Here is a 14,113-nt window from a genome sequence, read left to right as displayed (position 1 = left end):
CCCTGACCTTGCCCCGAACTGCCACTCTTATGGGTCAGAATATAATGATGTAATTACATTTTGACAGTCTCCGATGGGGTCTCTCCTCGTGGACCAAGTTCCGACCTCTCCTCTGATGGCGACACTTCTGTTGTTACCGGGTGTAACTCTCTGATTGTCCACGCGATGTCAGTGTCCTTTCTCTTAGTGGTCTGTTTCCTCGCCCTTGTTCTGAAAGAGGGGTCTTCTGAGGGCGGCTAATCAGCCATATAGGTGGTTCCAGCGTGGCAATGAAAGCAGTGTAGACGCACGATTCCTTGGAGAGAATAACCGGGTGGTCCTGTTTGAATTCACCTTCTTAGACACAGCCACTCATCCGTAGCGTAGATTGTTAAAAGGTTCCTTTGTCTTCTTCAGCCTGGTGTTGCGTTTTGGGGTTACAACTAATCACACCTTGGCTGCAGCTCGTGGGCCCTAGTCATAATGTTAATTCTTAACTCGCATGTTTTACACCCTCGGGTCAGAAATGGCCGTTTGCGCCTTTAGGGTAAATTCTCTGGGCGTAACTCGTTGCGAGGCAAGGTCTATTATATATTGTCTGCTCCCTTAAGATTTACAATGGGCATTGAGGTGTCCTAAAACCCACCCACCCACCCCCACTAGCCTCTTGTTAGATCATGAAACCAATGAGAGCATATGGGGTTTTAATGAAAAAGTTTATTTGTATTTTTTTATTGCAGATGCTAATGCGTGGTTGTTTAATTATGTTCATATTGATCAGAGAGGGAGAGAGGAGAGAATAAATATAGAGGGAAGGTGGGAAAGATATTTGTAGATAAATACTCTGATTGAATAAAAACACAATTCCTTCCTGTCTAGTTTGAAAGCAGGCCAGTGATGTGAATAACCCCAGAGTTAACCATCAGTCTCTTTTTGTTTGGGTTCTGTGCGAGTGAGTGTGTTATTTTCTTCTCCCTTTTGTAAAGTAAGGACTTGACAGTGCATCAGTGTATTATTACGCACTGCTTTTCTGCTCTGCATATGCAAATGAGGTCTGATACCCTAGGGGCATATTTCCGACCACATGTGCAAAAAAGTTCTTTAGCTGGGCTGATTTTGGAGTCGCTGCAGAGTTTAACTCGGCTCTCCCGCTGAGGTCAGCCGTGGAGGAACAGTTTAGAGGGAGACGTATCTGTCATGTACTCTAAGATTATACTGTAAATAGAATAGAATAAAGTTGAGAATGTTATAGTTTAAGTCGAGCATATCCTATAAATTGATCAAATAAAACAGGATTGCGTACAGTCTGGTGTAGAGTGGAATCAGTTTGCTACTCCCTTGTGGAATGTGTTTCGTCACACCCACATAGCTGTTCTCTGATTTTGTTTTCATTGTTGTCTGTAACCTACGCTATGTTGGCGTGTGTTTTTTTCTGAAAACATATCAAGGGTTAGTGTACAAAACATTATGAACCCCTGCTCTTTCCATGACGTGGACTAAGTCCATGTGAAAGCTACGATCCCTTACTGAATACACTTCAATGTGTGTAGATGAAGGGGAGGAGACAGGTTAAAGATGAAGGGGAGGAGACAGGTTAAAGATGAAGGGGAGGAGACAGGTTAAAGATGAAGGGGGGGAGACAGGTTAAAGATGAAGGGGAGGAGACAGGTTAAAGATGAAGGGTAGCAGACAGGTTAAAGATGAAGGGGAGGAGACAGGTTAAAGATGAAGGGGAGGAGACAGGTTAAAGAAGGATTTTAAAGCTTTGGGACATGGGTTGTGTATGTGTGCCTTTCTCAGGGTAAATGGGCGAGACAAAAGTTTTAAGTGCCTTTGAACGGGGTATGGTAGTAGGTGCCAGATGCACCGGTTTGTGTCAAGAACTGCAACACTGCTGAGTTTCTCTTGTCACCAGTTTCCTGTGTGTATCAAGAATGGTCCACTACCCAAAGGACATCCAGCCAGCTTGACACAACTGTGGGCCAGCATCCCTGTGGAATGCTTTCGACACCTTAGTAATTGAGGCTGTTCTCAATATTGGGAAGGAGTTCTTAATCTTTTGTACACTCAGTGTATATAATGCTGTCTTTCTCTCTATCACCCCCAGGTCAATGGACATCCTCCACAAGGGACCCAGTTGTTTCCTTTAGTCCCCAGTGCCGACCTCCAGATGCTACTTAGGTAGTCCCCCTTACCCCCTGCTCAGCGGCACCCTGACCACATGTAGCTGCACATGTCTGCCCTTCTCTGCTAGGCCAACACAGCCCACACAGTCTTCATGAGGATCACGACCCTGCCAGACCACACCAGATAGAGGTATGTATATCAGTGCAGTGTACCTCGATACAGCTCGTCTTGAACAGCACTGCCCATCCTGGGATGTTACGCAGTGTGCATAATGGACAGACTTTCTTTTGAATATTGTAATGAGGCAGCAGTGGCTTGATGGTGGACAGCTGTCTTGGTCTTGGTCTTGATTTCAATGGTGTGAAGAGGCATGAAGGGGGAACGTTGACATATCCAAGACAAGAGACAGCTCCCTCACACTGTCAATCTGCTGGCCATCTGGCCCATCAATAGTGATGATTTTGATGATTTAAGTCACAATCCAAATCCACGGACCTAACCCTAAACCACCAGTTGGTTTTTCGGGGTCTAATTTCCCCAATAACTGAATTGATTGAATTTAAAGAAAGCCTTTCCCATTCCTGTTCATCTGAGGTTTAAGGGCTGATATTTACTTTTCACAACCGGTTGCCATGGCAGCACCTGCTACACCTTCCCTCTGGGACAGCTGTCCTTAGTGTTTAGAGGTTTAAGGTCAAAGGTCAGTGTCGTAGCCTCTATCAAGTACAGGGACCTGCTGTAGCCTGTCCCCTGAGCCAGCTGCCCCTGTCTGGCCTGGGGTCAAAAGTCACCCTAACACAAAGTGACAGGCATTTTAACAGGAAGTTAAACCTACCACAACACCATACATAAGTAAAATCTGCTAGTCCATTAGCACAAACTAAACTACTACTTGTAACATTGGAAAGAATACTGTAGCTGTGCCTATGTGCAGCCAGTGATTTATTTTGTGCCAGCCCATGCAGTCTTAATTCATTCAGGCACTTTCAATGTTGCTTTAAAAGCCAGAAACATTGTCGCTCACCCTACATTTAGCGGGGAATCGATCACTGAACTAGCTGTAACAAAGAAGAGAAATAGGGATAATGCATGAAGATAACACAGTATGCAGTCTGAGTGAGTCATTTTGTAATTTGCCTGGATAGGTCTTGCAGAATTTCTCAGCTATTCTGAGACCTTGACATTTCTGTAATGGACCTCAAAGAAGTAACGGACCTCAAAGTGCCCTTTTTGTATTTGCATGTTGTTACGGTTTTTAATTTAAGGAAAACACTGCGGTAGAAATGCCAACAGGTCATTTGGGGGAAGGTGGTGGTGTTAAATGTGCATGAATTGATATTTATGCTTCTTTGAGTTAATGGAGAAAAAAAACAGATTCCCTTGGAATGATTTGAATATTGATTTTGATATTGACATTACAGAGGGGGTGGCTGGTTGGGTAGCTGGGTGGTGTTTAGGATGGATTCATGGATGGATGGGTGGGTGGGTGGTTGGATGGGTGCATGGGTGGATGCATAGGTGAATTGGTGGAATGGTGGATTGTTTGATGTGTAGTACACGTAGGGCAGATGATGAAGATCAGAGCGAGTAGGATCCCATATGGAAAAGATATAGAATAATTTAACAAGATTGCTTTATGTTCTACCTGGAACTTTTAAGTAAAACATATGACAGCAAGTACACTTAAAAGATTCAAAGAAGATTCTTGTAATATCTGATTTATACGGGTGGTTAAAATGTAGACATAACAAAAATGTTGCATGTATTATTTAAAAAAAAAACGTAATGTCTCGTGCATGTTTTAAAGGAGCAACCACTGTATGTACATTTTCATGTTTGGAGTGTCCATGGTTAAGGTTAAGCAGCACCTCCTACTGGACAGTTGATTTATTTACAGCTATGCCTTTGGTCTCCCAACCAGGGTTTTAACCAAGCCCATCCCTACTTAGGTTTTATATTTGTCACTGGCTACTACCAACGTGCTACCTTCTAAGGTCTCACATACATCGGGCAGGGCACACAGGAGACCGGGGTTCAATTCCCTGATGGGGAGGAATAAGTAGGCTGTCCTTGTAAATAATAATTTGTTCTTAACTGACTTGCCTAGTTAAATTGAATCTGGAGTGCCTGCGCTCATAAATTAAGAGTGTTTTGCTCTCGGAGCATACACTGGACGTTTAGGCTGAGGAGTAGGGTTGATTTGAGTGTTCTGGCCTTACAACGCCAGTCAAGCACCCAAGTTAATGTTGACTAGCTTGCTAGCTACGTCCAGACACAAATGAGACCCCTCTGACCATTGTACTCGCCCTAGCAGAGCTGGTTAGAATGTTTTTGTGTTTACCAAAGGGTTGGTGACTGTAACTGTGCTGCTGGAAACAATTTAATTGCGCTTTTTTGCCCGACGGTTACTGACACCGGCCATATTCAACGGGTGTTGAGTGCTCGTAAATGAATTATTCTGCATTCTGGTACACTCAGACGAGAGTGCTCTGAAATCGGAGTACTGTAGATAGCCAGAGCGAATTTAAGAAAACACCCAAATGTCCACTGAGAACGCACAATAACTATACCCCAAGAACACAGTGGCCTCTATCATTCTTAACTGTAAGAAGTTTGGAACCACCAAGACTCTTCCAAGAGCTGGCCGCCTGGCTAAAGGGAGGTGACCAAGAACCCGATGGCCGAGCTCTAGAGTTGCTCTGTGGAGATGGGAGAACCTTCCAGCCCACTTGGAGTTTGCCAAAAGGCACCTAAAGACTCTCACACCATGAGAAACAAGATTCTCTGGTCTGATTGATCCAAGATTGAACTCTTTGGCCTCAATGCCAAGCGTCACGTCTGGAGGAAACCTGGCACCATTCCTACGGTGAAACATGTTGGTGCTAGCATCATTCTGTGGGGATGTTTTTCAGCGGTAGGGACTGGGAGATTAGTCAAGATTGAGGGAAAGATGAACGTAGCAACGACAGAGAGATCCATGATGAAAACCTGCTCCAGAGCGCTCAGGACCTCAGACTGGGGGTGAAGGTTCACCTTTCAACATGACCCTAAGCACACAGCCAAGACCTTCGCATGAGTGGCTTTGGGACAAGTCTCTGAATATCTTTGAGTGGCAAAGACAGAACCCGGACTTGAACCCTATCGAACATCTCTGGCGAGACCTGAAAATAGCTGTGCAGCAACGCTCCCTATCCAACCTGACAGAGCTTGAGAGGATCTGCACAGAAGAATGGGAGAAACTCTCCAAATTCAGGTGTTCCAAGCTTGTAGCGTCATACCCAAGAACACTCAGCTGTAATTGCTGCCAAAGGTGTTTCAGCAACGTACTGAGTAAAGGGTCTGAAAACATATGTAAATGTGATATTTCTGATTGATGAGGACATACATTTTTTTAAACAAAAATGAGAATAAGGCTGTAACCTAACAAAATGTGGAAAAAGTCTAGGTGTCTTTCCGAAGGCATTGTAAGTCCACACATATACAAATACACCACTGATATAAGGCAACATACACATTTTTACCAGATTATTATTAGATGTTTTACAAATCTTCTTCTGCCATATAAAAATCTTATTTGATTTTTATGATTCTTTTTCATATGGGATCTTATGTTGGAGATTATGATGGACAGATATGGGAGTTGAGCGCAAAGGTGATAGAGGATGAGAGATATGAAGGAATGTACTGTAGATGAGGGACATGCATAGATGGGTTCAGTGGGGCAGTGGGAGGAGGGTCTTGGAGACATGGACCAGTCTAGGCAGATATATCCAGAGCGGGAGTGTGCCTTCGCCCAGGGTAATTCACTGGGAGTTGCTGTGAAATGGAGCAAGTCTGCTGAAGCTGACAGAGATTATTCAAACATTTTCCGGGGAGTTGTGACAGAAGAGAGTGGTTTTGAAATCAGACTCAATCCATAATGTACTTGGTCCCATCACAGACTGCAGAGTTTTCCCTTGGGCACCCATGCAGCACAAATATAATCAAAGAAAACATAGGCAAAAACCAAAGGATATTTGCAACTGTGGGACAGGGGAGAAGTCATACATTCTCTATGCGTTTTGTAGGTTTAGAAATACTAGTCAAATAGCATCGATTTACTTACGGTAGAGCCATGGAATCCCTGATTTCAGCTCGATTTGCATAGGAAAGTTTGATGAAGCATAATCAAGTGGATTTTATAACGCTCTGAGGCTGAAGGACTAGATATTTTTCACATGATGGAGGGATAGGAAGTAGGCAAACTGACAGGAAAATGCCTATTTTTTATTCCAGCGTCACATGGATAAAATTCCCAGTTGTTCAGCCGCAGAGCAATTTGAAATGTTTGCTTGATTTCCATGTACGGTAGTTGTAATACCTCGATGGTTTAGAGCATGGTTCTGGCAACAACAGGGTTGTGTGTTTGATTCCCACATGGCCTAATACTGTGTCTTACTCTTTGACAGCTTTGTGAAGTGTCTGCTAAATGACCAGATTTTTTGGAATAGCATAGCATCATAGGCTATACACCATATGCCACATACCACCATATTCACTGTTATTTTTTTGATCCTCACTTTATGCAAGCTACAGTATTTTATCTGAGAGAACCATACAGTAATGCAGTGCTGTGAGAGTCAGATAAAAACTTCAAAGACTTGTGTCTTTAAAGGAACTGTGAGATTTGAGGAAGGATCTGACCATTCAAAACCATTGAATATCGCTCACTATCTTTCATCCAACGTAATAACAGTAATAGTGTAACAGATGAAACAGCACACAGATTTAAAATTATAACCTAATCAGCAGTCTGAAAAGTATTTCAGCTATGCAAAAATCGGTATGATTGAAATGTGCAAATTTAACCATGGCTGATTCAATGTAAAATAAAAACAATATTTTTGTTCTACTTCACATTTGACAATTCTACCACTTTCCTCTAGTTCGTCAGCTATGTGTGATGCTGGCACATTGAGATGGAGTTGATAACCGCAACGTAATTCGCCAAGAGGGGATAAATTAACGGAACAATCAAAACAAAATAAAGCAGCATATATCTTTAAACAGTTAATCTTATCTCTTCAAATAGAGGAGCCCTAGAGGGACAGCTGCATGCAGTGATCATGAATGGAGCTCAGTTAGCACTGCTGACTACCAAGTAGGGCCCCCGCCTCGCCTCTTCCAGCTAAAAGGGGCTTTCAAAGGGAACCCGGCTTCCCAGTGTCACCGCGGTAAAGTCCACAGCCAACAGAATGTTTTCTTGGTATTTTGATTTCACATTAATTTAAGGCTTGCTGTGATGACTCTGCAGGAAATATACACACCCATAAATGATGATCAGTTATGTTAGGTTGCGGTTGTCGTCTGCGTTACGGTTGTTGGATGCTTTAGAGGTAATGTGAGAGAATCATTCAATCGCAGTGCTATGTGTTCGAGGCTGTAGCCCCATTAGACGCTCTGAATCCCCTGTGTGGCTTAGATCTCGGTAGTGATCCCGGCCAATGTGGGGATGTGTGGCGAGGGGTCCGTCGTCTTTGAGCTACAATGCTGATTTTAGGGTTTCACCGCAAAACATTTGATCTCTAAAGGCTCCGGTCAAAGCTCGTTCTTTTGAAGGCTTACTGGGTTTATGGGACGGTACGTCTACTGAACCCGGAGGATGTTTGCCTTGCAATAATCAAATAATGTTGTACTCTAACTTAACCACTGGAACACACTGAAAATGGCTCCAAAATGCCCTCTGGGAAAGTCTTCAGTGTCTAGCATCATACAACACCCAGTTAATGTGAAGTGGGTGTGGTTATTCCTTTTATTTGACGAGCACAGATGGCGGGAAACTTTTTTGCCCTGTTTTCCCATTAAAACTGCATAATTGATGTCAAAGAGCAAAGTTCATGATTAAAGGGATACTTTTGGGATTTTAGCAGTGATGCTCTTCGTCTACTAGCATTAGCACAATTACTGGAAGTCTATGGGATATCTACTCGCATGCTGTAAATGTACTATATAGGATAGATTGGTATGTTGCCCCTCCGTGTTTGTGTGTCTCATGATATAACTCAGTAACTGAGGCAGTGTGTCAAATGATTGATTCTCTGCGGTCTCCCACCTTCTGAGCACCGCCGCAGTCCATCTCAATCCTCGCAGATCCAAGCACAAACAACACAAGTCTCCAAAATGTACAATATACTGGCTTTTGAAACCCAATCTCCTTCTCCTAGAACCCTGGTCTGCCTGTTCATCTGCGGTTGCTATGAGACAAACACCTTGGAGCATGCCTTGAGGGTCACCCTGACCAATAATAGAGATGCATGGCTCAGCGTCTTGCTGAAGCACTATGTTTTCTCTCTTTCCTGTCCATCCCTTTATCCGAGGAAGAGAGTGGTGGTGCGTAATGGGGTGTGTAAGACAGGCCTTTGGTCCATGGCCCTAATGGATAAGCTCCAGACCAGAGCTGCCTTTGGAACAAGCGCACAAACCGGAATCGGCTATTTACCCCAAAACAATTTAGAGAATATCAGCGTCATACCGTCAGGTAGGGAAAAAAAATACTGCGGTGATATTTAACTCATTACTTGCCACATAAAACGATAACACGAGTGCACATCCGTCAAAGCGTGTCAGCCAGACACGCAGGATGTGGTGCCACGTTGCCATGATAAATGAACGTTTCACGCGACATGATTAATATCACGCAGCGATACGATTGTCATGGCAATTAAGTTATTGGCAAGTTGAGACGACAAACATCTGCATGTGCCAGATCTTCTCAGTCCGTTTGTGTGATGGGCCCTTCTGAGAAGGAGAAAGAATCACGCTGATATATTCCTGTATCGGTCCTCTTTGTAAGGTTATTGGTGTACTACTGTACTATGTTCTACCAGGCTCCTTTCATCTTGCCTCGTTTCACATTATACTGTAGAAGCTTGGTAATTTATATGATTAAAAACGAATGATGCTCATGTTTTAACTACTTAGTATTTACACACGCCTGTAGCCTGTCTTGTACTATCAAGACCAGCATACATTAGTGCTCTTGTACAACTCTTCAGCATTAAAGTGAAAACATACTGACAGTAAGCAGAAGCCCGATTCACTGAATAACAGAAGGACAAGCGATCCCATTTTCTGTTTATCCCAGAGTGGAGGAAACGGCAGCCATCAAGTGTCGCCCAGACTGTCTTTACTCCATGCGTAGTGAACCGCCCTGGGTCTTGCTCCTATTCTCTTCTCCCTCAGCCCAATCCCTTAGGCGGCGGGGCATCAGATCTCATTGACTGGGACCTCCCTGGGCCCCTGGGGCATTGCAGGCCGTTCCCCTCCACAGCCGACAGCCTAATCCATCTCCATTGTGGGGAGGCATAGGAGTCAGAGAATTCTGTCTGAGCAGAGCAGAGTGGACACTCATCCTGTAAATAAGCTCTGGGATGTGGACTGTTTCCAGTGTCCACACCAAGATTCCCCAGAGAGCTGATGGCTAGCTGCTTGGCATTTCCAGCTCTCTACCTTGGAGAATTCTGCCCATATACTGTAACGATGTTTCCCGCTACAGCCGACAGGGCTGTGGTTTTAGTAAACATGATATAAGAGGAGCTGGAGATCAGGCCCTCATTCTTTGGGCAAACTGTTTACCTTTTAGATGATGGCAGATGGTGTTGTCTCACAACAACTTAGCCTGAGTGAGATGAGGAGAGTGTGAGTGTGAGAGAGAAATTTCACAGCATCCGTGTTATTTAGTCATTTACCTGCATTTCCTCGTATCAAGTTGAAAGTGGCCTGACCGCCATTAATTCAACAACGGAGCAGCATGTTCCTTGTTAGTCTTTATTTGTATGTACTGTATTCCCAGCGAAACGGCAATTTACAGTTGCTAATGGCTGTTGACATGTTTTTAAAAGGACAGTTTTTTTCTGTTGTCTGGCAGTACAGTTAATTCCTTTTTAATTATGAGGAGCCAGCAGGTAAGCGTTTTTTCAGAGCATCCATCATGCTGCCCTTTTTCATCCATTACGGTATGTACGGTATGGTGGCCTAAATGTCTCACACAGTGATTTAACCTTGAGAGTAACCGCACCAGTGCACCAGTGCATACTGCACCTCTATTCAAAAGATCAAATGTGTTGCAGAAAACAAAACAACAACAACAAAAAAGTCTTCCCACGTGGCCTCCGTGGCGTTACTTTCGTTCAGTATTCATCATAGCGTTAGCCCCGTAATCCAAGGTACAGCTGGGAAATGGGTTGGTGAAATGAGATGCATATGGGCAGCTGCTCTGTGTCTGTTGACGCTGCATGGCTGATGGCCACTTCGTCTCACCAGAGAAGCCATACAATAACCTCATACTTCTCCATTCCAATACCATTCCCTGGTTTTATTAAATTCACAGCACAGACAGGAAACAAAAGGCCTATTTAATGGCCTATGACAAATCCCATGCAGATCCTGGTGTATTAAGTTGTAAAGCTGAAAACTGTTACCGCAGAAATGCTATCATCATTACAGATGGAGCGTGTGTGTTTAAGGTACGTCGGCATGAACAAGGAATCACCACGATAAAAATATTAAAGCACCGTTTCACAGATATGCTTCATACGAGAAAGAGAGAGAGAGAGGATATCTATATATCTCGGACATAGTCAGTTCATAGCACTTCAAATCTGTCCCGCTACCTCAGATAGAAAATGATCTGTAATAAGACTAGCAATCTATATTTAAAGAAAAAACAGTATCTGCCATTTCTGGAAGCAGGGTAGATATGAGACACTGTGTGTTTCTGTGTTTGCATGTGTGTGTTTTTTTTATAGAGCATATAAAAAAGTGTTGGTAAGTGTGTGGGTGGATGACTGCGTGCTTTTGCTACAATTGTATATGCATTGCCAGTTGGCGTCTTCTATATGGATACATTTCTGTTTTCACTCATATTGGAGATGTATGTAGCTATTTAAAAGACTGGCTTTTAGAGAATCCACAGAAGGTAGAGCCACTGTGATAAACCCCTTATTAAACTGTGCAGCCAACTAACTTGGTCCAAGGATTGCATGTTGAGTTAAATGATTTGCTAAGCTATAATTACACAAACCTACTATTTGTCCTTATCTCGACACGTGTATAATTCCCTAACATCTTAAAGAAGTTCCGATGAGGAGGAAAATAAGATACAAGCTGTTAAGAAAATTGGCTCTCTTGAAACATCACCTCAACCTTATGCCTCTGTGCTAAACATTTAATCCGAGGTATTGCGCATTCATTAAAATGCATTCGCATACATTTACTGGCTTTAATCACCTGAATGTACTTTGAACACTGCTGTTTTGCATCCTGATCATGGCTGATAGAGATATTTAGTCTCAGTTTGACCACTGTGATAGCTAAACACATAGATATACATCTTGATTCACCTAGTGAATTCCTCACCTGGTGTCTCACATCCTGACCAGTGCCCCTCTCCTTTGCCTTGCAGTTTCCCAGAAAGCCGGAGGGAGGATGGACCGGCTGATCTTCTCCTTGTTGATGCTGGCCGTCTCCACCAGGGGACAGCTGTGCCCCAAGCGCTGCATGTGCCAGAACCTGTCCCCCTCACTGGCCATCCTCTGCGCTAAGACGGGCCTACTCTTCGTGCCCACAGTCATCGACCGGCGCACCGTGGAGCTGCGGCTCACTGAGAACTATATCACAGCCATAAGGAGGCGGGACTTTGCCAACATGACTAGTTTGATCCATCTGACGTTGTCCCGCAACACCATAAGCCAGATCATGCCTTACACCTTCGAGGACCTCAAGCGGCTGCGAGCGCTGCACCTGGACAGCAACCGGCTGAGTGTGATCAGAGATGACCACTTTCGGGGGCTCACCAACCTTAGGCACCTGATCTTGGCCAACAACCAGCTGCACAATATCTCTCCACACGCCTTTGACGACTTCACAGGAACCCTGGAAGACCTGGACCTGTCCTACAACAACCTGGTAGACATCCCCTGGGAGACGATAGGCCGTCTAACCAACGTCAACACCCTTAACATGGACCATAACCTTATAGAGCACGTGCCCCAAGGGATCTTCACCAACCTGCACAAGCTGGCGCGTCTGGACATGACGTCCAATAAGCTTAAGAAGATCCCACCGGATCCACTTTTTCTGCGCATCCCTGTCTACGCGAAAGCCAAAGGATCTCCTCAGTCGTCATTGGTGATGAGCTTTGGTGGAAACCCGCTCCACTGTAACTGTGAGCTGCTGTGGCTGAGGAGGCTGACCAGAGAAGACGACCTGGAGACCTGCGCCTCTCCTCCAGACCTCACAGCCAAGTACTTCTGGACCATCCCCGAGGAGGAGTTCATCTGTGAACCTCCGGTCATGACCAGGAAGTCTGCCAAGACCTTCACCATGGAGGGCCAGCCTACCAGTCTGAAGTGCAAGGCCAACGGAGACCCGGACCCAGAGATTCACTGGATTTCCCCAGAGGGCCGTCTGATCTCCAACACGTCACGGACTGTCACCTTCAGCAACGGCAGCCTGGACATCAACATCACCTCCCTGAAGGACTCTGGAACCTTCACCTGCATTGCCTCCAACGCGGCGGGGGAGTCCACGGGCCAGGTGGAGCTGGTGGTCAACCTCCTCCCCCACCTGGCCAACAGCACCAACCGGCTACGGGAGCCCGACCCTGGTCCTTCAGACATCCTCACATCGGCCAAGTCCACCTCAACCACGGGCAACGACACACGGAGGAACCAGGAGGGAAGGGTGCTGATGGCAGAGCTGACAGCTAGCTCAGTGCTGATCAAATGGCCATATCAGAACCACGTTCCTGGGATCAGGATGTACCAGGTCCAGTACAACAGTTCCCTGGATGACACGCTCATCTACAGGTGAGGAGGGATAGGGATCTAAACATGGGTGATGGGGAAATAGTCTCTTGGTTAGATTGAGTTAATAACTTTGAACTGTTTTTTTTTTTGTATTAATGACCTACTCACGGTTTTATGATTAAATACCATTTTGACTCGCAGATGTTCAATTACAAAATGTCTATCAGTAGCAATCATAAGAACACCAGAAACATTTCATCTTGTACAAATGTATGTCATTATAATGAGATGATAATTAGGTGGTAATTACTCATCGTTATTTGCAAGAGATAAACAAGGACACTTTCATTTGCTCTGAGAAAATGTTTCCTTTGTTCTTGTTCCAAGGTAATACTTTTTTTGTTTTGATGCTTCCGTCATTGCATACTTCAGGTCCAACATCAATTTATATAAATTTGTAGAGTTTGTATCGCTCTGATAGATGCTGATGGCTCGTTCTGTTCCGCTCATTAATTATTTTGGTCCTCAAAAAGTATTGGTTTTCATTCAAGTCTTCTCACGTCTTCTTACAGGGCCTGGCCCAGGGCTGTATGCAGGCAACTTTCTTTTTTTCTTCTCTGATCAATGACAGCAGTCACCAAGGGAGAACATTGATTTAGGATGTCATTTAGGGGCGTCCACGCCAAGATTCTTGGTGGCAACTCTTAGTGACCGGAGATAGGCAGTCCTGTCCCACTGTGGAAAATGCACAGCGACAGTAAGAGAAAGAGAGAACTTTTCCATCTTTGTTTCAAGGGAAACGTATTCCCCAAGCGGTGTCTGTTACCACGGGGAGTTGGAGGGATGATTTTGAATGCTGGACACGTAGAGGAGCATTGTGCACAGAGAGGCACAGTTTGGATTGTGGACAGTTTTAGAGCAGGGACACAGTTTATAGACGGACGCTTCTGTGCTCTGATGCACTCTGTCTCAGCGGATAGTGTGGGGTGCCTAAACGAATGAACACGGCAGCTAATTAACTGAGTGGACAGGAGAGATGTTACTGTAGGTGAATGTATCTAGTACTAAGGAATTAAACCTGGCTCCCTGATTCTTGTTCCTCATTGACTAGTTGACTGATTTGTTTATTTGGGGTGGGCAAGCAGTGAGCCCACACACACACACACACACACAGTTATGTAAACCTAGCATATTACAGTATGTATCTTTCACTTGTCTAC

At 44.6% G+C, this 14,113-nt stretch overlaps 1 protein-coding gene across 6 annotated transcripts in view; it reads left to right on the top strand.

The window, feature by feature from the left end:
- The window catches only part of LOC110507449 (leucine-rich repeat and fibronectin type III domain-containing protein 1-like protein), a 100,985-nt gene that overhangs the window by 45,760 nt on the left and 41,112 nt on the right, over positions 1 to 14,113 (top strand). For all 6 annotated transcript variants that reach the window (XM_036965060.1, XM_036965059.1, XM_036965058.1 and 3 more), the window contains exons 2-3: positions 2,087 to 2,295; positions 11,549 to 12,953. In XM_036965060.1, coding sequence (XP_036820955.1) covers positions 11,572 to 12,953 — 1,382 coding nt within the window. In that variant the 5' untranslated portion in view covers positions 2,087 to 2,295; positions 11,549 to 11,571. The remainder of the gene's footprint in view (positions 1 to 2,086; positions 2,296 to 11,548; positions 12,954 to 14,113) is intronic.

This window comes from Oncorhynchus mykiss, chromosome 27 (assembly GCF_013265735.2).
Source record: "Oncorhynchus mykiss isolate Arlee chromosome 27, USDA_OmykA_1.1, whole genome shotgun sequence".
In the NCBI taxonomy this organism is placed as follows: domain Eukaryota; kingdom Metazoa; phylum Chordata; class Actinopteri; order Salmoniformes; family Salmonidae; genus Oncorhynchus; species Oncorhynchus mykiss.
This window is presented reverse-complemented; position numbering and strand designations above follow the sequence as displayed.